The sequence below is a fragment of the Lepisosteus oculatus genome, chromosome 1 (assembly GCF_040954835.1).
Source record: "Lepisosteus oculatus isolate fLepOcu1 chromosome 1, fLepOcu1.hap2, whole genome shotgun sequence".
In the NCBI taxonomy this organism is placed as follows: domain Eukaryota; kingdom Metazoa; phylum Chordata; class Actinopteri; order Semionotiformes; family Lepisosteidae; genus Lepisosteus; species Lepisosteus oculatus.
The window spans coordinates 40498589-40524990 of NC_090696.1; the positions used below are offsets into that span (position 1 = coordinate 40498589).

Consider the following 26402-nt stretch of genomic DNA (forward strand, 5'->3'; position numbering starts at 1 on the left):
TGTTTGTGATGTGAAGAATGCTAGTCAGCTCACAAGACTCAAACCAACCACAGCATGCAAAAAAAAATGGTTGACATGGTAAGTGCTAACCACACATACTGATTGTGGATTATATGCATCTCGTAAGCAGTGTGCATCCTTTCAAAACTGTGTCGCTCGTAGGTAGAAACAATTCTAATGATTATGTCATTACGATAGTTAAAATGACCACCTCAAGAGTACTTGCAGCAAAGACAGATTTCACAATAATTCCTCCATTGCTGGTGGCACTTGCCTACTTTGGGAAAACACACCAGCAAAGAACTAGACAGAAATCAGATTATCCTTTATTGCCCTTGTTTATTACTCAGTTTAACCTTGATGTTTATTAAGTACCATTATATTCAACCTTGTTTTTTTTACATAGAATCATTAGTTTTAATACATTGAACAAACTGAATGTGCATAAAGACATATACTGCAGTTTTTCTTTTATTAGTGTTGTGGTTTTCCATTCAGATTAACTGAAACAAAACAGGATCCATAATACAAAAGGCTGTTATATAGAAAACAAGATTAGCAAGAAAATATCATGAACAAGATTCTGGTGATTTGCTCTGTTTAAGACAATATTTGAATATATGTACATACAGAATAGTTTATATCTTCAATATTTTTTAATATTTAAGAATATTGTCTTTTATTCTATCATCTCTACCAGAACCGCTGCACAACCTTCCATTATCTACCCTTATCACTTTTCTTTACTAGCTTGCCTATAATAATTTGGCAAGCAATATAATGCACACACTGTAAGGCAATGCATGCCTAGGACTTTATCACTTTCATACACTAAAAATAATGTTTTAGGGAGCTCTTCTATTAAACCATATTAAAGGTCAATGTAATAAAAAACAATATTAACTATACAACAATTTGATTAAGTGGCACTTAAACCAGAACTAATCAATCATGGAGTGATAAATGGATTTACATCCCAATACAGAGAAGAGAATAAAAATGGACTGAGGTTGTTTCACCACTGTAATAAATTCCAGCAGCACCCGGACATTTTACATACAGTATATCTCCTATCCACAAACAGACCAAGTACAGCCATGCTTGGCTGCTAAAATCTGGTAAGGTTGGTATACAGGTTGTATTGCTTAGCATAGTTTGCCTTGTTAGTGGTCCTTCTGTGGAAAACCAACCTCGTTTTGGCATGACCATTTGCATTTATTTGCCCATACTACATTGTATTTGTCAAACACTCTTTTCCACTGGAGAAAGATTGTGATACAAAAATACACTTTAATCTCTTTTTTTTTTTGCTCAGAAATGAAATAGCTCAAAAACAATTCAAGCTTGCAATGTGAAATTCTGCTTCAAATCTGTCCTTAAAAAAAATGCACATTCACAAAGTTTTGAGTTGGTCACGCCAAACCTAGGTTGAAGAGCCAATTTACCTATAAATTTGCATAAGAAAATCAGAGAATCCGGGGAACTATAAATTCAAACGTCTACAGGTAACCTAGCTTTGACAGTGGGATTTTTTCGTCAAAATCATTTGATAAAGAATGCAACGGAAATCTGCTGTAACAATAAAGCCACTAAAAAACTGAACTCCACCAGTATTTAAAAAAATAATATTAATAAAACAGTTTAGCTTAACAGAGATAATAGGAAGCTTAATCAGTTTGGCTTGTTGGTTTTGTTATAGATAAAAATATTCTCAAAGAGCAAGTGTTTCCATGATGTCAGACAATACAGTGCTTGGTGTTTTTCCCCTCTTGCCTCGAATGGCAGGAAAGACAACACAGAGCCAGGTAAGAATCAACAGGAAGACATAACATAAGATACAAACACAAACAGGAATCAGTCCCATGTTGAAAAGTAAAAGAAAGAAACACATACTCTACATTATATAATAGGGAGCTCAAACTTCTATTGTACTTTTTTCCTTTTTAGCAAGCAATTAACCTCTATCTTTTTTCCTTTGCAACTTGTATGCTAACACAGCTCCCCAACCTATATTCCTGATAAGATCTTTGCTACAAGTCACGTTTAATATGTAAACAACTTTAAAAGCACTGGACCAGTACAAGATAAGTCTAAAAATAAAGTAATATAAAAGCTACTCTCAAGGGAATATCTCTCATGTTGAGTGCCAAAAGAAAATCAGGCCTAACATTTGCTTGTAGGTCGTACATTCAGTGAAGACATCCATTTTTGCTTTCCTCTGCACAGCCTGATAGAAAAACAATATACTACATCTTAAATGGAAGGTGTGAAACCACACCTTTTCCCACTGCTTTTCGGAGGTGGGTGCATATTTGTTATTTTAAAGAAACAAGGGCTGCTTGAAAAATGCTTCTCACCGCCTGTCCTCCCGTGCCCCAGCATGACATTCGGCAACAAGCTGTTTTCATTGTCCTTCAGGTGAGGTAGGTAAATGTAGGCATTTGACTGGAAAGACATGGATGTGATGCTGTGTTGTTTTTGCTTGAACACATCTGCAACGCAAGGAAAATAAATTTTATATCCTTGTGAAATGGACGAAAAAAGTTAAAGACAGGGGAATTTACAAAAACCTCAATGATGAAAACAGAAAGAACACTAAATCACACCTCTTTTTAAGAAACCAGGAATACATTTGAATTTCAGAATCACGAGAAAAGGTAAGGCAAAGGCAGGCCCTGAGGTCTTTCCAATTTAGGTTCCACTTACAATTTGTATTTCTCTGTGGTATAAGACTTGAAATCTGCAAGACCTAAATAAAACTTGCACTGAAAAAATAAGGTTAGCTACTCAGCCATACTGTTGAAGCCAATACATTGAGTTCTTTCAAAAAAATCGCTGGATGAGATCCTTGCTCCAAACTACTACACATACGATATCATTCATGTATTCTTATCATTAAGTTAAGTAAACATGACCAGTTTGTTTACAAATAGAGCACGTACCAATAACTTAAATCAAATATGAGTATGAAACAATCCTATGGGTTGTTTCCAATGTTATCATTTGCGTCAAACACAATGAATGTGGTTTGAATATGATAAACATGTGCAGTAGTAGGGTTTATAACAACCTAACCAAGCTTGGTTGAAGGCTCTAGAATGGTGCTTACACACTGTTTGAGGGACAACTATGACAAACTCACGTCAACATATTCTTGTTTAAATTTTTAATCTTAAAATATGTGTGGGATTCTTTATGCAAGCGTAAAAAGCATTATTATTAAATTAATCCTGGCCACACACCAGAAAATAAAAAAATGGAACTTGTTTGGTAGTATCAGAATCGTGGAACAGGAGATGAAACAAATGCTCACCTTGATTGCTACTGGAAGCATTTTTCTGCTCTTGCACAAGGAATTTGAGGTGATCCAGCACCTGCTTCAGCTCATGAGACAGCTTCATACTCTTCTCCTCGGTGGACTGTAGTCTCTGGTACAGAGCTATAAGGTGTGGATGTACATACACCTCTCCAGTATCTGAACAAGAAAACACCCACAGATTAATGCTTTTGTTTCAGACAGTTTTCTTCTGTGTAAGCAGCCACTTGTTAAAAACAATGCTGAAATAAATATTAATACATAATTCAAGCTATTCACTTTTTCTGACATTCCTATTACATTCCAATTGTACAACTGAATTGACTAAATCCCTGACAATAACTCAAACTAAATCAACTCACAAAATAATGTTATATTAAGTGTCTACTTTCTCCTGATTGTCAACAACCTCTTTCTATTCAATATAAAACTTAAATTTCCTACAATACCTTCTCAGTCACCACTAAAGATTTTTCACTGAAACTGGATACCCACACTATTTTAAGTGCTTTTATCGCAACAATTTTATACAAAGTGTTGTATTTTGCTTTGCATCTTTTAAGATTGGCAAAGCTGCAGAATTCGGATTTTCCCACTAGCTTGTATAAAGCCCTTTGTCTTTCAGATACTTAATCTTTGCTTGCCGTGTCCAGTATGCACATTAAGTTCTTGTCATATAGCCAACTACGAACATAACTTTTAACGGGTAATAAAACAAGAAAAAGTGTTCTTTTTTTAAATGTAACATAATGCATTAGGAGGTTACCACTGTTACTTCCTAATGATAATGTTAGGAGGTTACCCGAGTAAAATGGGTAACTCCAGTATAGAACACTAAACCTTACAGCAGAACTATATAGTACGTTCTTATTTCTAAATCAAAAACAATTTATTGGGTCTGGATATTTCACATCATAGAAACTATAGAAAATGAATATGTTTGGGTCTAGATGATATGAAGCAGAGCCCAACTGTCTGATTCTTTTTATTGAATTGATTCATTTGATTCAATCAATTCAAAGATTCATGAACAGAACTAGATCACATAAAGTCTTAGTGAACCACTCAGCACTAACAACAGCGTAACTTAATATCATAAGATAATCACTGATAAGACACTTATTCATTTACCAAGCTAAACTGAATTAGATACAATGTGAACTTGGCAGTCTTGGTAGTTTTTTGTCTTCCACTTGGAAAGATACAGTATTTAGTTTGAGAAACAAGATTATACTTTTGTGAAAATCTTAGAGAAAATATCATATACATTATAGTCAGTTTAGGTGAAGAGAGCTTAGCCTGTTTGTCACATATGGGTGTCTTTTGCAAGTTAAAACCAACAAAACACTAATGAAATATTGCCAAAGTACTTTTATTCTTTTATTTTATTGACTTTTTCCCCCAAACTCATTGTAGCAGTTGATAAGTTAATAAAACAGTAACATCAATGTTCTATTTGTTATTCATTAACAAAATCTCTATAAATTAAATAGAATCACACGTTATAGCAGTCTACAGTGTATACAGTGATTATACAGTGTAGAGCAATATAAACTGTATTAAGGCAATGTTTTTAGCTTCCCCAATAGTCTCAACACAAGCAGTAACATTGTGTGAAGTATTCCAGTATATTTATGCTATATGTACTGAATACATTGCTCTTGCTTTTCCTTTAAAATGTAACATCATATCAGTCTAGGAATTGGAAATTGTAAAACACTGAAGACAGACTGCAAATCACTAAAATGCAGAAAATTCATTTTGACATTTGAATTCAAAAGGTGGAAGTCAAAAAGAAAAATGGATGTCGCAGCATCAAAATTATATTGTGTTTTGTGTATACTGTATATTAAATACAAAACATATAAAGTTATAACTTTTACTTTTATACCAGTGTTTTTATATTTTTGCTGTACCAGCTGTGATGTGTTAGATTATGTCGGCAGCATCAAAATGCTTTTAGTGTAATTTCAGCTTGTCTTTAGAGACCTATGGAGGCACAGACTCTTCTCTAACTACAGTATATGATTCCCTTTCTTACACCACTGAACAATTCCAGGAAGCAACTGAGAACGTACCCACTGAAAACTTATCAGACTCTAATCTTACATCTTGGGTTACAGATAGGACCTTAGTCCTATAGTGCTGTACTTTAGTGCTACTCAACTGAGAAACAAGGTCCACAGGTCCCGACTTTCTTTTGATGGTTGATAATGCTCTCCTTCATATACAGCAGATTAATGTAAACTTTTGAATTATAGACAAAAATGCAAGGCAACCAAATCTCAAGTATTTTTAATTTGTCCCCAACACAACACAGTCAAAATGAAACGTACCCCACTTTCAATGTTGCTAAGACTCACCATAAACATTACTAACAATCTCATCTAACTCCTAAATGTATCTGAAGTTTTTGATAGGATCAGACTAGAGACTTTAATGAAGTCATCACCTTTGCTATCAAAGTTAACCCAAATTTAAAGTATGTAAATAGGACAATAACAGTTAATTAATAATAATGGTGTCCAAAAAAGAATTAATTTTTCAATTCATTTTCATTAATTTAGTAATGTGAATCTCTCTAGAAAATACTGAGAACAATTGTTTCAATATTTGTGGCCACTACAAAGTGCACTCTGAGAAACTCTTCTTGCAATGCTTCTTTAATAATATGTCACTTGCAGACTAACCAAGCCTTACTCTTCCTGTGTAAGTAGTCTCCATCAGTTGATTTCCATGACAACTCCTAAAAAAAATGTCCAACCCTCCAGAATGGAATTTCACGCTACACTCTAGTTCTCAGGAACAATTAATTGATCTTTATGTAACCCTGGTAACCAGTAAAAGAGATCATCAGCATTTACTACAGAAATACAGCAGATAAAGTTTACCTTTCCCAGAAAGGCTACATTATACTGTATGTAGTTTGAAAAAACAAAAAAGAGATAAATCCTGGCAGGAAAATGACATAGCCCCTACTACTGTTATACTCCCGTAAAATAACTGCATTTGAAGCAAAGCAATACAGTAGGCCAAAAAGGTTTTGCCTAAAATTTAGAAGTTCTGTATTGCAATATAAATTTATAATATGCTGGCCAAATCAAGTAAAAGGGATAAAGCAAAAACTCCAAACATTTAAGCTGAATATTTCACTGGGTGAAATTATTCCAGCCATTTTCTATAACCATTATCAATATGGCTAATGCTAATTTATCTTTGTCAAACATGATTGCTTTTGTTTTGCAATGCAATTAAAAAGGTGGCAAGGTTCAAAATGTGCATGCTTTGCCCTCTGTATACATTTCATAAATTACATTTGAAAAAGGCTTTCCAGCCAAAAGGGCTTTCATTATTCCTTTTTTGAGTTAGCTACCACATAAAAACCAGTCTGATGCGTATGGCTCAGACTTGGGTATGAACTGGGATATACAATTAAGCTCCGTCAATGTAACGGGTCTCTGTCTAAAAATGATGAGCAAGACAAAATTACCCCTATGACTGTTTCATGGCCAAAGCACTTAAAAACTGATAAAGCAGTACAGAAATAACTTGAGAAAATTGTAATTGTGGTGCCAGTACACAAATTAAGCTATCAGAAAAAAACATTCAGCAAATCTATACCATAGCAGGACTGATGAGTTCACAAGGGAAATTGGAGAGAAAGAGGGAAACATGGAAATTATTAGAAAGAGTGCAAAAAGTCCAATTCATTTATTAAATTTTGAATCTTCATTTATATAAAAATTGAGCCATGATGTACAGCTCAACACCTTAGAAAGTATTTTTAGGTCATCCTTGGATGACACTTCATCTAAATTGACCTGAATCCCATTACTTTGTTTTCATTTTCCGAAAGCATTTGCTAACAATGTGATTTTTAGTTTACGATTTAATGATGTTATTGTATACTACTTATGTGGATGCACGTGGCATAACCTAGACATAAATGATTATAATCTTCACTAGAGAATAAAAGTATTTTGGGGTATCATATAAACAATCTAAAAAACTAAATCTGAGGGCCACCATTTCATAGGCATTAGGTAAATGCTTAAAGATGACCATGAGAAGATTTAAGAATTAAATCAGAGGTTTTCAGTTAATTTTGTGATATGACCCTTAGATTCAATCACACGAGTAATCAGAACTAAACTTTTAACAAACATGATTTTCATCATGTATCATTTGTTGAAAGAATGAGATAGATTGTGGTAACACACAATGCGACTTAATACAAATACTGCATATAAACAAAATAGAGCGTAATCTTGCTGTAATCCAATAATACAATAACATACACAGTAACACTAAACACTTTCATCAATCAAAACAATGTCTGAGCACAGTCAGATGGCAAATCTCATTATCAGTATCTGATAGCATTATTACAACATTATTATTAACCTCTTCCATATTGATCGTGCTCAGAATCATGATGCTTTACACTTCGTCCAACCATTACTCTGTGGAGTGCATGTGGTTAGACATGGAGTCAAACCACAACACCAAATACCTCCTAAGGCCCAACCTGTACAGGCAGAAAAGGACATCAGATGAATCAAGTGAGACATTAACAATGAATACTGCTATCGTGGTTGGAAAAAAATTGTAAAAAGCTCCGTCAAAAGCAAAAGATGAAGCATCTTGGAGCTAATAATGGGAAACGCTGATGTGGCAGGAGAATGGCAGAGTTATTAGGCAGACACTGACAATGTGCTTCGGGCAGAGAGAAGAGTTTCTTTTAAATAGGATCAGCAAACTTTTACAGGTACTAGAAACACTTGTGAGGTTAAACAAGTCTCCAGGGCTCGATGGCATTCTACCAATTGTACTTACCAGTTGTAATTGATACATTAAGAAAGCCATTAGCAAAACCCTTCACTCGTTTCTTGAGACAATATCCACTGACTGGAATATTGCTAATGCAGGCCCCATCCATAAAAGGGGTAACAGAAATTAAATCATGTGAACAAGAAACACACCAATATGTCTTAATTCTGTCACATTTAAGGCTATAGAAAGAGTAATAAGGACCTAAAGAATAATCTGTGTTGCAAAAGAATTCAAGGGTTTTGGCAAAATACTGTAGATTTAGAAAAGGCAGGTGTCTGTGTTCTTTCTACATGCAACTGCACTAATGAACGCAGAGTACATGACATATTGAGTATATCAGGTATATTGATATTTTCAAAAGGCTTCTTCACTTCTTAAATTGCAAGCAGTTGGCATTCAATGTTATTCCATGTGTTTAGATTAAGAACTGATTAATGGATAGAAAGCAGAGAGTACAGATAAGGGATGAAAACTCAAGAGGGTGGTGTAATGAGTGGTGTACCACAGGGATCTGTACTAGGATTAATTCCTAATTTGCATTAATTATTTATAATCTGGTATACTTAGAACAGTAGTCATGTTTTCCTGTGCTATTAAAATTAAATCAGCAAACTGTAGGAGAAAAGGAAATCTAAAAAGCAAAGACAAAGCAACATGCAGGATTGGAAAAAACACCAAGCAGATGACAGAGAAACATGCAGCGTGTTGCATGCAGGTTAAACAAATTACAAATATTTCTTCACCCAATGCAGATAAAGAATTAAAAAGAGAAGCACAATATCAGAATATACAGTATAATTAGGATATTCACATTATTTTAATGAAAGCTAACTGAGTTAGGTCTTGACAGGGCAAACGTTATTAAATTATATAATAAGAAAAAGGGTCCTGAATATAACTTTAAATGTAAACGCTGAAAACACATGTCAAAATGATCTAAGTTAAATGTACATTGAAAATAATTCTTCATGAATTTCTTGAAAGACATTTAGGAAAAGTGCTAAGAGACTCGTAGTCTGTACAGTTATCAAGTACTTAGACATACAGTACACAAGTTATGCAAGTCATGACTTTATTTAAGTTATAATTCACAAGAGAGCATACTGACCGGCTCCCTGTCAAAAGGGGTTGTTAGGTCAATAAAACTTTAGTGACCTTTTAACAGAACTATTGACGTTCAATATACAGATCAAATACCATATTTAACGTTGGAAAAGTCATTGTACACCTAACCCCGTCTGAATTCAGACATCTCCGTACTAAACCAAAAAGAGACTTCCCACTCGTCGAAAAATACATCTCACTTCATGTTAACTCATGGCTCCAAAGGGTCTATACCACGAAATAAATGCAACGTAATAAGAATGGATTTCTAAAAAGTACATTGAAAATAGTTCGTAAGTAGTGGGAAAACCAAAAACTATTTGATATTAAGTCCATAAAAATGATCGTTTTAACTGGAATCATTTTTCCAACATTTTGGTGCCTTTCAGTATTTAAAAAGGAATCAAAGGTTAACCAGAACTTAAGGGTTAACCGGCACTTGTCAATTTGTATGCAAATTAAACAGAACAGAAAGCACTAAACTTGAGTGCAGGCTTAACGAAACGGGACCAGCATTACTTGAAATTCTCTTCTCTTCTATTCTCTATTTTATTGTTCTTCTCTCCTGTAGTATACACTATTCTTTCAAATATCTCTATCAGCATAATCCGATATTACACGCGGTTACGTCTGTTTGCTGTGGCAAACGTCAAATTACGTTTGCCACAGCATGTTCAGTTAAATCCTCGGACCTGTTTTTACTATAGCCTGGCAGGGAAAGGTATTCCTGATGAAAATTCATTTGCTGGCCTTGGACTGAACTCAATAAATACCCTTCACTCGCCGTGGTTGTTCGATGCTGTAGGTTTCGCTTTGGTGTCATTGCAAACTCGGTAGCACCTGCGACACAGGTTCGCCTCGGTTCAGCAGGGTCAGAGGCTTAAGCACGAGTTGGTTTAACCTGAGTAATATTTTGGAGTCGATTTTAATTACTGGGGCAAAACCCTCGGAAAACTAACACCCCAATAGTCCAAATTAATGTATAGGGGAGAGAAGTTAAATTTGCAGTTGCGTTTTCCTGCAGCTCTCTTCTTAAACGAAACTACCGACAGTGAAATTTCATCAGGAACACTTTTACCTGTCAGACTACACAGACAAGACGTTCGGGGGACCTAAATCCCCCCTTTTTTGCTGCAAAACTTTGCCGAACAGAAACAGACTGTCTTATTGTAGAAGTGTGCATCTTCTGACTTCTGATGGGGAACTGTGTTTTTAACAATACAATAAAGACAAACATACAGTATCAACGGAACAGAACTGCTATTATGTCAAAACATAGTTAAATGTGAACAATATAATTCCTCATTTCCTGTTTTAGCTCGTTTCGTATTTTATTCAGCCCCATCTGAAGTCGTTGCAGGGTACTTAACAACAAAATATCTTTTTTAATCTTTCAAACGACGATAAATGATAAGAGTATAATATTAAAACTCCTTACCGGTTCCCCTGATGTTGTTGGTGTACCAGGAGAAAGATAGCAAACTCGCCAGCATCACGATAAACAGAAGACTACCATGCTTGCACCTCATTTCATCTCAAACAGCTTCAATTAACGATTCCTCTTTGCCTACGGCACGCTTTCAGTGCTGTAGCAATGATATAAAAATATGTCAAAAATATATATAATGATATAAAAATATATCAGCTTATCTTCTTCCGAGTTTAATAGAATTAAACAAGAAACAGAAACATGCAGGTCTTGTTACCTGGTGAAGAGTCATTCACAACACCACCTCTTTCTAGTGACTTTCTGAACTCTACCTCAGTGTTCAGTTTAGTCTTCGACAGGAACTGGGGAGCGAGTATCAGTCGATCTGGAAATACCGGTATGCGACCAGCTATCAGAAAAACGTCTACCTGACTCTTAAGCAAGGTGTGTGGTGTTGAGGGGGTTTAATGCAAAGACCGCATTTTAATACTTTACCGCCCTCTCTTAGTTTAAAGGGGTAACTACACTTCTTCGTTATTACGAAACTGTTTTCTTCACTTGCATGTTCGCAAAATTAAGTCTGCTTCTTTGATACGTGGATGTTAGTGTTTACAAGTAGATTAGGCTGAAAATCCAGTTTTTCAGTTTTCAGTTCATAACTCAAAAACGTAACTTTAATCACTACGCCTTTTCCAGTTCAAAGCTGGAATTGCCATTGTATTTACAAACAATATTTCAAACTACTATATTTAATAAATACAGTACTTGTTTGTATTAATGTTTTATAATACTAATAATAATAATACAGATACTGTATTTATAAAATAAAATTTAAATACAAAAGCTACTATGTATTAAATATTTTATCATATGTTCCAGTAAAGTGTTTTTATTCTAAGAATTTGACTAGTTGTACTCGTATTATTTCATTAAAATAATGATTTGACTAAGAATGATTAACTACAAAGTACATTGAAAAGTCATCTTTGACCTAATTCTACATATCACACAGCTGCGTTTCTTCCTGTTTATATTTTACATATGTAATTTAAATAAAAATAAAAATAACATGTGAGAGCGTTGACGGACTCAAACCTTGTTCCTGTGTGTTGGGCCAAAACGTACACAAACGCACGTCATTATTCTAGTAAAAGCGTCTACGAGCTCACTGCTAGAAAACATCAAATCCACTGGACCTGGTGCTCCGGGACTAATCGCTTTTGTGAGTACTTTTACTGCAAGCTATGAGTGAGATAGCATCACTCATTAGCCCCTATGCTGGTCCGTCGCCCTGTTAGTGTGTGTTACCCCGGAGGGCAAACGTCATTCGGTCCTTGGAGTACTTCTGCCCTTGTCCTGTGTGTGCAAGAGGTGACGAGAACCCAAATACAAGTAGCTGTCCTGTGCGCCATCTTGGGGGGATTTATTGTCAGTAGACTGTCTTACTGTCAGTCTGAACATGTTTGCTTACTTAAGAACAGAATTCAGTGATCTGTTTTATTCTATAGACATGAACCTTGATTATTACTGTATAGAGAAATACATTTGATACATATGCTTCAGGACGTGGAGCACATTACTGACTGAATCTGAAATACCCATACAATTCTGGGGCAAGGGGACAAAATGAAATGGAAGAAGAAGTTGTGAGTGAGTTGACTGACAGGAAGTCCGGTGCTGGAGAGAGGGCAACTTGATGAGTGAGTACTTGTGAGTACAGTCCGTTCCCCCCTTTTATTTTGGGGAAAAAAAATCGAAGTTACTCCAGACTTCTCAAATGTGGGAGCCTTATGTATTGTATGTGAGTGCCCTTCCCTTGCACAGGAGAGCCCCTCATTCACTCTTGCTCAACCAGACCACCAGGGGTCCCTCTACTCATATTCCCCTCCACCTCAAGGGTGCTGCATACCAAGCCCTGTCCTAAGCTCTGTGCACTGACAGCATGGTGCAGCACCTCACCAGAACAGGTGTAACAAAGGGAGCTGTTTACTAGAAAACCAACCGGCTTGTGTTTTTGGTGCTATGGACCGGTTAGACTGCCCTTATCAGAACTGCAGCCAATTCTGGCTACCCTACTCTTCTAAGCAGCTTACAGAACCCATTAAAGATAGAAAGCAGTTTTCCTATGTACATAATATTATTTTCATGTACAAGTCCTGTAAACATTTTAGAAAAAAGGTAGTGCAATCCACAAAGAGCAAAATTTCTTTTTTTCCCCTTATAGGCAAATAGAACGTATTTACATGGTAGTAACAGATGTTGAGATGTGTCATATAAACAGTATACACACAAGCACTTTAAATGTGTTTAAGTGGGGGCAGGGCGGTGGCACTGTCGTTAAGGATCCGCCCCTGTGGCTGGAAGGTTGCCGATTCAAATCCTGCGGCCAACAGAGGAATCCTACTCCGTTGGACCCTGAGCAAGGCCCTTAACCCAATCTGCTCCATGAGCGCCATATACAGTGCCTTGCGAAAGTATTCGGCCCCCTTGAACTTTTCAACCTTTTGCCACATTTCAGGCTTCAAACATAAAGATATAATTTTTTTATTTTATGTGAAGAATCACCAACAAGTGGGACACAATTGTGAAGTGGAACGAAATCTATTAGATTTTTGAAACTTTTTTAACTAATAAAAAAAATGAAAAGTGGGGCGTGCAAAATTATTCGGCCCCCTTGCGTTAATACTTTGTAGAGCCACCTTTTGCTGCGATTACAGCTGCAAGTCGCTTGGGGTATGTCTCTATCAGTTTTGCACATCGAGAGACTGAAATTCTTGCCCATTCTTCCTTGCAAAACAGCTCAAGCTCAGTGAGGTTGGATGGAGAGCGTTTGTGAACAGCAGTTTTCAGCTCTTTCCACAGATTCTCGATTGGATTCAGGTCTGGACTTTGACTTGGCCATTCAAACACCTGGATACGTTTATTTGTGAACCATTCCTTTGTAGATTTTGCTGTATGTTTGGGATCATTGTCTTGTTGGAAGATAAATCTCCGTCCCAGTTTCAGGTCTTTTGCAGACTCCAACAGGTTTTCATCCAGAATGGTCCTGTATTTGGCTGCATCCATCTTCCCCTCAATTTTAACCATCTTCCCTGTCCCTGCTGAAGAAAAGCAGGCCCAAACCATGATGCTGCCACCACCATGTTTGACAGTGGGGATGGTGTGTTGAGCTGTGTTGCTTTTATGCCAAACATATCGTTTTGCATTGTGGCCAAAAAGTTCGATTTTGGTTTCATCTGACCAGAGCACCTTCTTCCACATGTTTGGGGTGTCTCCCAGGTGGCTTGTGGCAAACTTTAGACGAGACTTTTTATGGATATCTTTGAGAAATGGCTTTCTTCTTGCCACTCTTCCATAAAGGCCAGATTTGTGCAGTGTAAGACTGATTGTTGTCCTATGGACAGACTCTCCCACCTCAGCTGTAGTTCTCTGCAGTTCATCCAGAGTGATCATGGGCCTCTTGGCTGCATCTCTGATCAGTCTTCTCCTTGTCTGAGCTGAAAGTTTAGAGGGACGGCCAGGTCTTGGTAGATTTGCAGTGGTCTGATACTCCTTCCATTTCAAGATGATCGCTTGCACAGTGCTCCTTGGGATGTTTGAAGCTTGGGAAATCTTTTTGTATCCAAATCCGGCTTTAAACTTCTCCACAACAGTATTACGGACCTGCCTGGTGTGTTCCTTGGTCTACATGATGCTCTCTGCACTTTCAACAGAACCTTGAGACTATCACAGAGCAGGTGCATTTATACAGAGACTTGATTACACACAGGTGGATTCTATTTATCACCATCAGTCATTTAGGACAACATTGGATCATTCAGAGATCCTCGCTGAACTTCTGGAGTGAGTTTGCTGCACTGAAAGTAAAGGGGCCGAATAATTTTGCACGCCCCACTTTTCATTTTTTTATTAGTTAAAAAAGTTTCAAAAATCCAATAGATTTCGTTCCACTTCACAATTGTGTCCCACTTGTTGGTGATTCTTCACATAAAATAAAAAATTTATATCTTTATGTTTGAAGCCTGAAATGTGGCAAAAGGTTGAAAAGTTCAAGGGGGCCGAATACTTTTGCAAGGCACTGTAAATGGCTGACCCTGCTCTCTGACTCCAGGCTTCTCTCTCCCTGTCTGCGTGTCTCATGGAGAGCAAGCTGGGGAATGTGAAAAGATAATTCCTAATGCAAGAAATTGTATATGGCCAATAAAGTGATCTTATCTTAAATGTTTGTTTTTTTTACCAACTTCATAACCTCTCAGTCCTGATGCAGAAACCAGACTCCTTACTCCCAGAAAGACTTTCCATCAGAACCTGCACCTGAAACCAAAACATGCCCTCTGGACCGGCGCAGGCCGATGTCCTTTCCAATTCCGAAAAGTCCAAAGCAAAACTCAGCAGTACTCGTTGAGGTCTTTGTCATTAAGGGGACTGATGACCACAACCATTGCAGTCACTGACACTCACCATTATCTTCCTACACTGGCCTCTGAGTCTCAGCCTGTTGCTTCTCCCACAGTGCTCCTGGGGTTGTTGGCCTTTGCCCCTGACCAATACACCCCCAACTGTCAGCACTACTCACCATTCCCCTCCTCAGCAGTGCATTGCTCATCTCTGCTCTCCTGGTCTGACTGATGGACTGGAGTACTCACAGGCCCAGACCTATCCTATCCTCAGAATCCTATATTCGAGTTGGAATTCAGGGGTGGATGGGTGCTGTGTCTTTACCCCCAACAACATTAGTCATACCTCCTTGGACAGTCCTGCTGACACTTACAGTTGCAGGCACAGTCTGTAAGGATGATACCAGCTGAAAGCACTCACTTTTCCTAATGATCTCCTGTCCCCTCAGCAACATCTGACCCTTCTTAAACCTATAAGGCCCTGACCACTTATTATCTGCAGTGATCCGTGGGAGAGCTGGCTCACCCCACCCAGCCTGTCTTCTTCCTAAAATGTGAAATCCCTTCCTATTAGTCCACTGGGTTGAGCTGCTCACTGGATCTCAAGTGATGTACACTCAGCACAATTCCAGTGGGCCACCAGTGCTACTGTACCACTGCGTGGGGCTCAGACCACAACACCAGGATGCACAGAGGTGTTTAGGAACTCTGTACAACTCTTTGGTGCACCTGCCATTAGAGTCTGCACCTGTGCCCATTCTTATCTTCTGTGTTCTTTGTTCTCCTTTACTTTATATTCCTGCCACCTTACTCTCACCCACTCACTTACTTTCACTCAGAGCTGAATAGGGTTCAAACTGCCAACTTAATGTGTTTGTTCTTTCTACTTTTTCTGCAGGAAATTAACATTTACTTGTTCCTCAGCAGCCAAAGCACGCTGATGACAGGCAGAGCGGTGGCTCTGTGGCTCGGTGGCTAAGGATCTGCGCCTGTGGCTGGAAGGCTGCCGGTTCAAATCCAGTGGCCAGCAGAGGAATCCTACTCCGCTGGGCCCCTGAGCAAGGCCCTTAACCCCAAGTGCTCCAGGGGCGCTGTACAATGGCTAACCCTGCACTCTGACCCCAGGTTTCTCTCTCTGTCTATGTCTCATGAAGAGCAAGCTGGGGTATGCGAAAAGGCAAATTCCTAATGCAAGTGTAACGAACAGTTCTTTCCGGACCCTATGCGGACGACACAGTCCGACGGATTGGGGAAACACTGGGGAAACGTCATGCAGGAAAACGAGGCAGAAGACGGGGGGGCGTGTCCAAGGTGCGCTGGTGCACGGGGGAGGCGTGGCCGAGGGGAACAATCCCAAAGAGTAATCCTTAGAGTATCCAAAAACACATGAGTAAGTCCAAAACCAGGAGATCCATCAGACCAAAGAATTAAAAACCACGAAGACCGGGTCGGAACCGGTGGATGGGGAACAGGAACGGGAACAGAGGTTAAAACCTTAACGGGACCAGGCGCTTCCAGGTCCCGGACTTGCACAATATGGAAATCAGATGCAGAGCCCGGATGAGCGTCAGGGCTTGGCATTTAAGGTGGGCTGTGAATGGGGAACAGGTGCACAGAATAAAGTCTCACGTGAAAGGGCTGGAGCACCCTTAAGGAGGGGGAACTAATATCGTGACAGCAAGAAATTGTATATGGCTAATGAAGTGATCTGATCTGATCTGATCTGACATATCTCCCAGCCTCATCAAAGCCAAAGCATACCGCCAACGTGACCTGCACACAAAACGTCCTGACCAAAAAGTTCTGTGTAGACCCTTACGGTCCAATAAGCACCCAAGACAAAGCACACTCAAGATCACACTTTCCACCCAACCCAGATTTGGCAGAATCCATTAGTGCTCTCACCACGTGCAGCTCACTTACTGCCTTTAACCAGGGCATCAGGATACTTACTGATGCTAAAGCAACCTTAGATGTCGGTCAACTGAAGATGTCGCCCACATCTTCAGTCTTGGAATCCGACTCAGGCCAGCGAATCAGTTCCAACAGTATGGCTGGATTGCTTGTTCAACACACCCACAAAATGTTTGATTACAGAATTCCCTCTTGTTTTCAGTTCTAAATACACTGTCTCTGAAGTTCGAGATTTGTCTTGATAATATTTCCACTTGTGTCATTCGGATGGTTCACTTATCCTTATATTACTTTCAGCAGATTGCCATCTTGTTTCAGCACTGAAATCAGTGCAGTACTCCAGAAGCTGAGAAGAGCTATTTCAAGTCAGTCTCACCCTCTGCCTAGTAATTAGCAAGCAACATCTTGGTTTGTGAATTTGTAATGCTGGGAAGCCACTTGATCCATCTGGAGTGTTGCTGTGGTAAATGGTTTACTGATGAAGCATACTGTGCTCTTTTGTACCATCTGTTGTAGGAAACACTGTTAGTTGTTTGCATTTTAGAATTCAGGCTTTGGTGTTTCATCCTGTGGAAGCAGAACGTGCTTCTAATGTTTGATATCGACTGTTGGTGGACCATCAGTAATTGCAGCATTTCGTGAAGAATTTTCTGAATTAAAAATTGCAGCAAATAGTCTTGAAACATCAAGGAGTCCAGAAAATGTAACAACAAAACAAATTACATGTAAACACTATTAATGTATTATTTTGTATTATAATAATGTATTATTTTAAAAAGCATGTACTGAATTAAAAATATTTTAATTTATTGATACTATAAGATCAAGCTCAAATCAGATTTTCCCCCTTATTTTTTACTTTGCCTGTGTGAAACAAACAGAAGTACAACAACTCTGTGACAGTACTGGCTTTTCCAAAATATACAATATAGCAAAATATACCATCAAAAGAAATGTACTACTCTATTTAGACATGTACATTTTTATAACAAAAGAACTATGCAGGTTTTGTATATTAATTATGTTTTTAGCTTTATTTTGGTTAATTGATCATTTGTGACAGACGTTCAAATGGCTGAATTACTGTGTTTCGTCATTAAACATTAAATTACCTCAACAGGAAAAGAGCTGATCAGCCACAGGCATAGAGCTGAATGTAAAGTTTGGTGATAATAAACAAAAAATGCAGAAACGTGTCAATATGTCACATTTATCAAAAGGCAAATGTCTTCATGCCACTGATGTGTTGGAGGCTGGATTATGCTTCTCTCCATCTGGGGTATTTTTAAAAATAATAATAATAATAAAACACCTTTATTTTTAGACTTCACCTTTAGAAGTGTCTTCTAAAGCACTTTAAAGAAAAAAATAAGCACTGGAAGGAGATAGTAGATGGAGGTATAGAATACAGTAGGAAAGCAAAGGGGCACTCAGAGTTATATAAAGGCTCTTCTAAAAAAGATGGTCTTGAATTTAGGTTTGAAAGTGCTCAGGGTAGGTGGCTCTCTGATACCCTTAGGGATACAGTTCCAGAGCTTTGAGGCAGAGCGAAAGTAATTACTAACCTGCCCAGACCCTAAAGCTAAATGCAGTCAGTCAACAACAGACTATGACCTGGGAGACTACGAGTCACGATCAATGGGAAAGGCCAAGTCTGATGGCCTGAATAGGGGCGCCTGTTCAATTCAGAACTCCAATGCTCTGATTGATTGCAACCTGACTGCATGGTGCTACAGTGATGATGTCCTGAGGGACTTAATAAAGTGGGGATGAAGTGCTGGAGCCATACTTGGTGCCCGTATTACAGGCTCACCTTTACAAGACAACATTCCAGCAGCACAACACACATCCACTCGCTGCTCATGTAACAGCCATATAAACTTCAACTGATGACAGCAATGGCTGTCATCGTTTGTGAGTGTAGATGTGTAACTTACAGTAACTTGTGCAGAGGCGAATTCTCATGACTCCTTAAGACCCAGCTGGAGCAAGATAGAGCAGAAATAGACATCTGGTGACTAGCAGCACTTAGAATAAAACAAATCGCCCTAGGTGACCTGACAGCATAATTCTTCTTGGTTTGATTTAAACTAACAACCCACTGATGCTCAGCAGGTGTGTCCCTGGTCAGTACCTGGATGAGAGACCTCCTGGGAAAAACTAATTTTGCTGCTGGAAGAGGTGTTAGTGGGGCCAGTAGGGGGGCGCTCACCCTATGGACTGTGTGGGTGCTAATGCCCCAGTATAGTGACAGGGACACTATACTGTAAAAAGACACCATCCTTCGGATAAGACGTAAAACCGAGGTCCTGACTCTCTGTGGTCATTAAAAATCCATGGGTGTTTCTTGAAAAAGAATAGGGGTGTAACTGCAGTGTCCTGGCCAAATTTCCCATTGGCCCTTACCAATCATGGCCTCCTAATAATCTCCGTCTATGAACTGGTTTCATCACTCTGTTCTCCTCTCCACTGATAGTGGTGGTGGAGGGGAGACCCCGTAACCTGTGAAGCGCTTTGAGTGGTGTGTCCAGAATAGTGCTATATAAGTGTAAGGAATTATTATTAAACTGCACGGTTCCCACATTCTGCCTGCCTGATTCAGAGTAACACTTGCATTTTTTTACCTCCAAGCTGAGAGGCAGTCCATGCTGTCAATATCCATAAGTCCTGTTTTCTAATGGCACCAGAAAGGGGTGATGGGAGCCAGCCTCTCAGTTCCACATTGCAGCCAAAGTAAGGGTGACAGCAACAGCGTTCTGTCTTCTTCTTGTGGCAGGGTGTGATATTCTTGAGAGGTTCTTGAGCAGGAGGTACTGTTTCAGGAGACTGAAATGAGCAGCTGTACATACAGTTATACATACAGTCCTATTCAAATCTTTGTAACTGATGCTGTTACAAACAGTTGACCTGGAGGAATGGGATAAAGGACTCTAATCAGAAGACTAGTGTGAAATGTGAGCTGTGTGATTAGTTCAGGCCTTTTAAGTTGCTATCTAATCATATTTTTGTTTGAATGTCATAATTTGGAAGATAAGATCTCAACCTTAAGAACCTTAAGTGGTGAATTTGTTTGTCTTTCCCTTTGAATTCTGCTCATGAATATTTTCGGTATCTGATTGAAGAAAGTATGATTTACAGAGAACAGTCCATTTTAAAAGCTGCCACACAGCTGCTGAGCAATCATACTGTAGTAATACAGAATATTGAGAATACGTTTTCAAAATACAGTATACAATTTACATTTTAATATCATGCATATACTGAACATGGTTTCGATTTTTTACAATACACATAATTTGCACAACATAAAAACTTTGTTCAAATGAACCAATTGTAAAAGTAAAAAAAAAGCAATGATTGCCTGACAATGTCAGTGGCGGAAACACCAAACAGATTAATTAAAATGCATTGAAAGATGTCTCTCTCATAATGCTTTGTAATTATACATACCTTTCAATTATGTGCACCACGATTAGGTGCCTTGGATCTGTCAAACGTCAAAGAATTAAAAGTCCAAATTAATATTATCCATTTTCAAACCGCTTCTTCTGGTCGTGGAGCAGAACAAGCTTATCCTGATAAGCAATGTGCAAAAGGCAGGATACACCCTTGATGTGACGCCAGTCCATCACAGGGCACATACAGAGACAAATACAGACACATATCACTCAAACCAGGACCAATTAACCTACCGATATGTCTTTAGACTGTGGGAAGAAACAGCAGTACTCAGAGGAAATGTGATCATGAGGAGATACAAAGATACAAACTCTAAGCAGATAGCTGCCCAAGTCTGGAACCGAACCCAGGGCCCCGGTGCTGACGCAACAATTTTAACCACCAAGCTGCCGTAAATTAATAATAATAATTTTAATTGTATTTTTATGCCACCTTTCATCTCCAAGATCCCAAAGTATTTTCACATACAGTATATGAGAGAATCCATTTCATCTACCACCGCTAGCTCCACCTAGCAGCCTCAGTACACTGCAGGTTAGACACAGAAATGGGAAATTGCTGCACTGCTTGATTAATATAGAATTCAGTCAAGATACTGCAATACTTACACTCTAACACTTTTAAACATCTCAGTAACAAGCTTCATCTAAAGCTTCCTACAGCACTCCTGTCCGGTCACCATGCTAGGCTTTGGCTTGGAAAATCATTATTTTGTATGCTCTCCATGGCTCTAAATTGTGAATTGGATAGCTCTTATTTGCAACATTAGAATAATATTATTTTTTAAGTTCAGTATGTGTATTAAAAATGCCTAGTTCAGATTACTGTATTTCTTACTCATTCACACTAGGTGGCAGTATTATATACCTCAACTATTTTCGAGTAAATTCAAACTGCACTCTACAGTATATTTAAAACATTTAGATATTTAATTCCTCATTTCTCATTCCCCCCCCCCCCCAAAAAAAAAAAAACATCTTTTGCTAGGAGGGTTTACGCACATAGTCTAAATATCAAGTCCATAAATGTAAACCCTGAGTTTGAGACTGGAATTTATATACATGTTGTTCTAATAACACTTTTTAAGGCCCTTCACTAACAGAAATATGAAAACAGTTTGCAAACAACATTTTGTATCACTCAAAACTGTGATTGATGATATACAAAATAATACTTATAATCAGCAAATTATTAACAATCTTAAACTATAATTCAAAAGAAAAAAGTGGATAATTTATGAGAAAAGAATTGTCACAAAAACGCTGTGGTGTTATGAAAACCAATGATCTTTTCATGTATTTCGAAACAAAAAAATTGAATTTGCCTTGCTGTTTCAAATCACAATGGATGTGGTTTGCCAGATGATAAGGTTATACAATACACAGTAATTCGTCACTCATTTGAACAATTCTATTCATTCAAAACGCTTGCTGTTTCTAAACTTAGGAGCACAAATTTATCTTCATGAGGCTGAAAAGGGAATGTCAAAGTATATAAATGTTGTTATTGTGAATTAATACAATCCTTGTTATTCAGTATGCTACTATACAATCTAAATGAAAAGCCTTTCACTGCAAAAGATCTATATACAGTAAGAGTATGAATTATGTTGTTACTGCGAAAAGAAACATTTGTTTAGTTGTTCTGTATGAATGATTTGACATGATTTCTCTCAAAGTAGAGTATTCCAGCAGTCTATGCAGGAGGACTTAATTGGTGTGGATTTTTCTCTGTGGGACACCTGAAAGATCAAGTAAGGCTTTTAAATAATAATACAATGATGTGAAGAATCATGCTTCAGAAAGTATTGTGGAATTGGAGTGTGTTGCTATTGGACTGCTTTAGAATGTTATGAAGATGGAGATATATTGAACATACTTTAAAGGCTGGTTTGAATTCCCATCGGTTTAGGTCAATCCACGAATCAGCCATTTATAACTTCAACTTATTTATAACATGTCATAGCTGTGCAATCATCTTCTATTATTGTTCTTCTGTGTACTGTACCTGTATCTCAAGTGTGCGTACACACCAGATAAACAATACAAGGGCTATTGAAACTTTTGAAGTTATTGAAGAGAGTAGATATTGCAGTCACTTTAAATGAAGTGTCAATCTGCAGTAGTGCTTCTGTTCATAACTCAAAATTAATGCAGTGTATTCTTCATTGTACATAGCAGGATGCACTGTTAGCAAATCGCACACAGGTAAATTCACCACTTAAGGTCGAGATCTTATCCTCCAAATTATGAAATTCAAACAAAAGAAAGAGCCACTTAAAGAGCTCTGTCTTAATCACACAGCTCACATTACACGCCAGTCTTCTGATAAGTGTACTTTTTCCCATTCCTCCATGTCAGACGTCTGTAACAGCATCCATATGATCTGTTTCCAGAAGGAAATAGGACTTATGGATATTGAAGAATCAACCACACAATCATGTGCAAGGGACCTGTTACCAGTATTCAGGAGAAACACATTTTGCATTCTTGACAGGCTCCACAGAGCAGGTTCACAGAGACCCTAGTCCCATTTTATAAGCCTTCAGTTTTTTACCATGAACCAGGGGATTGTTCACAGCCATGTGTGCCATTAAAGGGAGACAAATGGTCAGAGGATATGTCTGCAATGTGTGAAAATACATTTGGGGATCTCACCATGAAGACTTAAACACAAATTTAGAACACAGCTGATAACCTGAACGTAAGCCCTTTTAAGTATATCCATAGATCCCTTGGTTTGCACTCAATTGCCAAAAGAAGGGCTGGTGGAAATGATTGTTTTAGACATATTATAAGCTTATTGAATTAGAACTTCTACGTTTCTACCAATAGGCCTCGTTCTAAAAGTATTTTGTAGGAAGAATACACAGCACTTTTTTTAGAGGGTGAAGGCTCTTAAAACATAGAATCTCAGTACAAAAACTGACACCAGCTGTAACCAGCAGTCTAACATAAAGGGGTACAATATGGTGGAAGGTATAACGTGGCCCCCATCCCCCAACTTCCCCAACCTCACTAACCACAAGGTGCGTGTAGGAGACTCAATACAGATGGTTTCTCCTCCTATGTAGTCACCATAATGTTTATCACAAGCAAGATGAAACCATTCACCTGTTGATAGTATCTCATGAATGAATGAAATGTGCTCATCAAGATACAGTACTGGTGGCTTTTATATTCGGCTAATAAGTCCGACACTGAGTAACACAGAACTTAGGTCAGTCGCAAAACAAGAGGGCACAGTCGATTAACATTTTCATTGGCACTATGCTGTATGTGTTCATTTAACATAGAGACAGGAAAGCAATTTTCTTAATTTCACCAAGCATCTATCCATTTTCTAAGCATGTTTTTCTAATACAGGCTTGCAGGGAAGCTGGGGCCTATCACAGCAGTCGGTAGGTGCAAGGCAGGATACACCCCGGATGGGACGCCAGTCCATTGAAGGTATACACAGACACGCACTGTCATGGCCATGCATAATCAGACACAAGCCTCCACTAATTCCTGCAAACGCTGACTTGTTACTGAATCATCCAATCGGTCACCACCATGCCAGAGTACTTGAGGGCTTCTTCCCACCATCTTCGTGCTAAGTGTTGGGTATCCCACTGGAGCTCCTAACCTTCGTGTGTTCTTGCTACTTGTGTGCTGTCTGTTTCCTGAACCTAGTCATGTCATAGTCATGTTTCTTTATTAGCCCTATACAATTTCTTGCATTAGGAATTCGTCTTTTCGCATACCCCAGCTTTTTCTCCAAGGAGACACAGACACACATGCAGGGAGAGAAGCATGGGGTCAGAGCACAGGGTCTGCCATTGTACGGCGCCCCTGGAGCAGTTGGGGTTAAGGGCCTTGCTCAGGGGCCCAGTGGAGTAGGATTCCCCTGCTGGCCACGGGATTTGAACGGGCAACCTTCCAGTCACAGGCACAGATCCTTAGCCACAGAGCCACTGCTCTGCCCTTCTAAAGAAAAATGCTTTGGGATGTGCGGAGACTCGGGGATTTGAACCAAGCCTCTCATCTCCCACAGCCCAGTGCCCTACAGGACAAGCCACAGCGCCAGGAAATTGTTTTGCATTGGCCAGGAATCGAACCCGGGCCTCCCGCGTGGCAGGCAAGAATTCTACCACTGAACCACCAATGCTGAGCTATTGGTTAAGCAGCTAATGCTGAACCTCTGGCTTACCGACCTCTGCTAACTAAGACTATGACTTCAGATACTGCGTATTGGTTAAGTACATCTGACTCTCACGAAACCTGTGCTTCAGGTAATATCGCTCACCGCTTAGGGTCTAGCTTTGATCTTGGCTGCTGTGCCATAACACGCACAGACTCGTTCTAGGCCAATTTTTCCAGAAGCCAGTTATCCTACCAGTTTGTCTTTGGATTGTGGAACGAAAGCACCCGGCACGAAATCCACACGAATAAGGGAGAACTTACAAACCCCAAGCAGATGGCATCCCAAGTCTGGAATTTAACCCAGGGCCCCAACTCTGTGAGGCACCAATGCTAACCCCTAAACCACCCTGCTGCCCATTTAACCAGCCTTCATCTTTGTTTTGCTTTGGAAAATGTACCATATATTTGGGCCAACTGGATAACATCATATTAAACATGTTAAACTGTCTTTAGGACTGCCCCTCAAGTCTCAGTGATTACTACCTGTGAAAAACTGGAACAGCCTTCTGCCACCCCTCCCTTATCCTAGGATAGATGAAGACAAGTAATAGGTTTATTCCATGCTGAAAAGAGAAGAAAGAAAACACAACATTTCAGCCATGGAGCCTTCTTCAGATGTGAGAAAGACAGGGCAGTAAGCAAAGGTAATGGAGAAGGAGAACAAAAGCTGGGAGAGAGGAGGAGCGAGGGGTGGGAGCAGGGGACACACAGAGTGGTCAATCAGGTAGTGTAAAGTCAGGATAGGTGAAGAGAGGTGTGAAATGAAACCTACAATGAATAGAGAGAATTTAGAAGTAAATTAGTCTGTCATTAAGAGAAGGGGAAAGGTGTGATAATTTTAGTTTCTGTAGTCCTTCTGATGTGGGAGTTAGGAAAACCAGCTTTGAGAACACAGACAGGGATACCCACCTGAACTAGATGAAGACAAGCTTGACATGTCTATTATAATCCTTCTCATCTTTTCTGGAGTCCATTCAGCATGTTTGGTGTCACCATATAACTTTCTCTGACAAGCGTATCCCTTACCATTGAAGAAAGCATGCTGGAGTCCTTTAAATGTGCTGCAAAAGTAAAGGTATATTGCATGCTACAAAGAGAAGAAAAGAAATGCAACATTTCAGCTGTGGAGCCTATTTCAAGTGTAATATAATATAATGTCATATCATGCTGCAACTCACAGCTGGCAACTCACTGAAGCTAAGCAGGTGAGAGTCTGGTCAGTACCTGGATGTGAGACCTCCTGGGAAAAACTAAGGTTGCTGCTGGAAGAGGTGTTAGTGGGGCAAGCAGGGAGAGCTCACCCTGCAGTCCATGTGTTTCCTAATGCCCCATTGTAGTGATGGGGACACTACACTGTCAACAGGCGCCTTCCTTCAGATGAGATGTAAAACTGAGGTCCTGACTCTCTGTGGTCAATAAAAATCCCAGGGCGTTTCTCGAAAAGAGTAGGGGTGTAACCCCGGCGTCCTGGCCAAATTTCCCATTGGCCCTTACCAATCATGGCCTCCTAATAATCCCCATCTATGAATTGGCTTCTGCTCTCCTCCCCACTGATAGCTGATGTGTGGTGAGCGTTCTGGCGCACTATGGCTGCCGTCGCATCATCCAAGTGGGGCTGCACATTGGTGGTGGTGGGGGAGTCCCCATTACCTGTAAAGTGCTTTGAGTGGAGTGTCCAGAAAAGTGCTATATAAGTGTAAGCAATTATTATTATTATAATTATAATGTAATATAAATTATTTTGCCTAGAATGAAAACAGAACTGG

At 39.0% G+C, this 26402-nt stretch overlaps 1 protein-coding gene and 1 non-coding gene across 3 annotated transcripts in view; both read right to left on the reverse strand.

Moving 5' to 3' along the window:
• Positions 1-11138, reverse strand: part of LOC102696962 (alpha-1,3-mannosyl-glycoprotein 4-beta-N-acetylglucosaminyltransferase B) — a 36293-nt gene extending 25155 nt beyond the window's left edge. The window contains exons 1-4 of one of the 2 annotated variants that reach the window (XM_015344764.2): positions 10960-11138; positions 10692-10839; positions 3314-3475; positions 2358-2492 (exon numbers count right to left, since the gene is read on the reverse strand). In XM_015344764.2, coding sequence (XP_015200250.1) covers positions 2358-2492; positions 3314-3475; positions 10692-10782 — 388 coding nt within the window. In that variant the 5' untranslated portion in view covers positions 10783-10839; positions 10960-11138. Of the gene's footprint in view, positions 1-2357; positions 2493-3313; positions 3476-7720; positions 7836-10691; positions 10840-10959 lie in introns of those variants that run through there. The other variant, XM_015344765.2, reaches the window with a different exon arrangement.
• A 13392-nt stretch (positions 11139-24530) lies between these two features.
• trnag-gcc (transfer RNA glycine (anticodon GCC)) lies at positions 24531-24601 on the reverse strand. Its single transcript has one exon. It is a non-coding gene; the product is annotated as a tRNA-Gly (tRNA).
• Positions 24602-26402: the final 1801 nt, after the last annotated feature.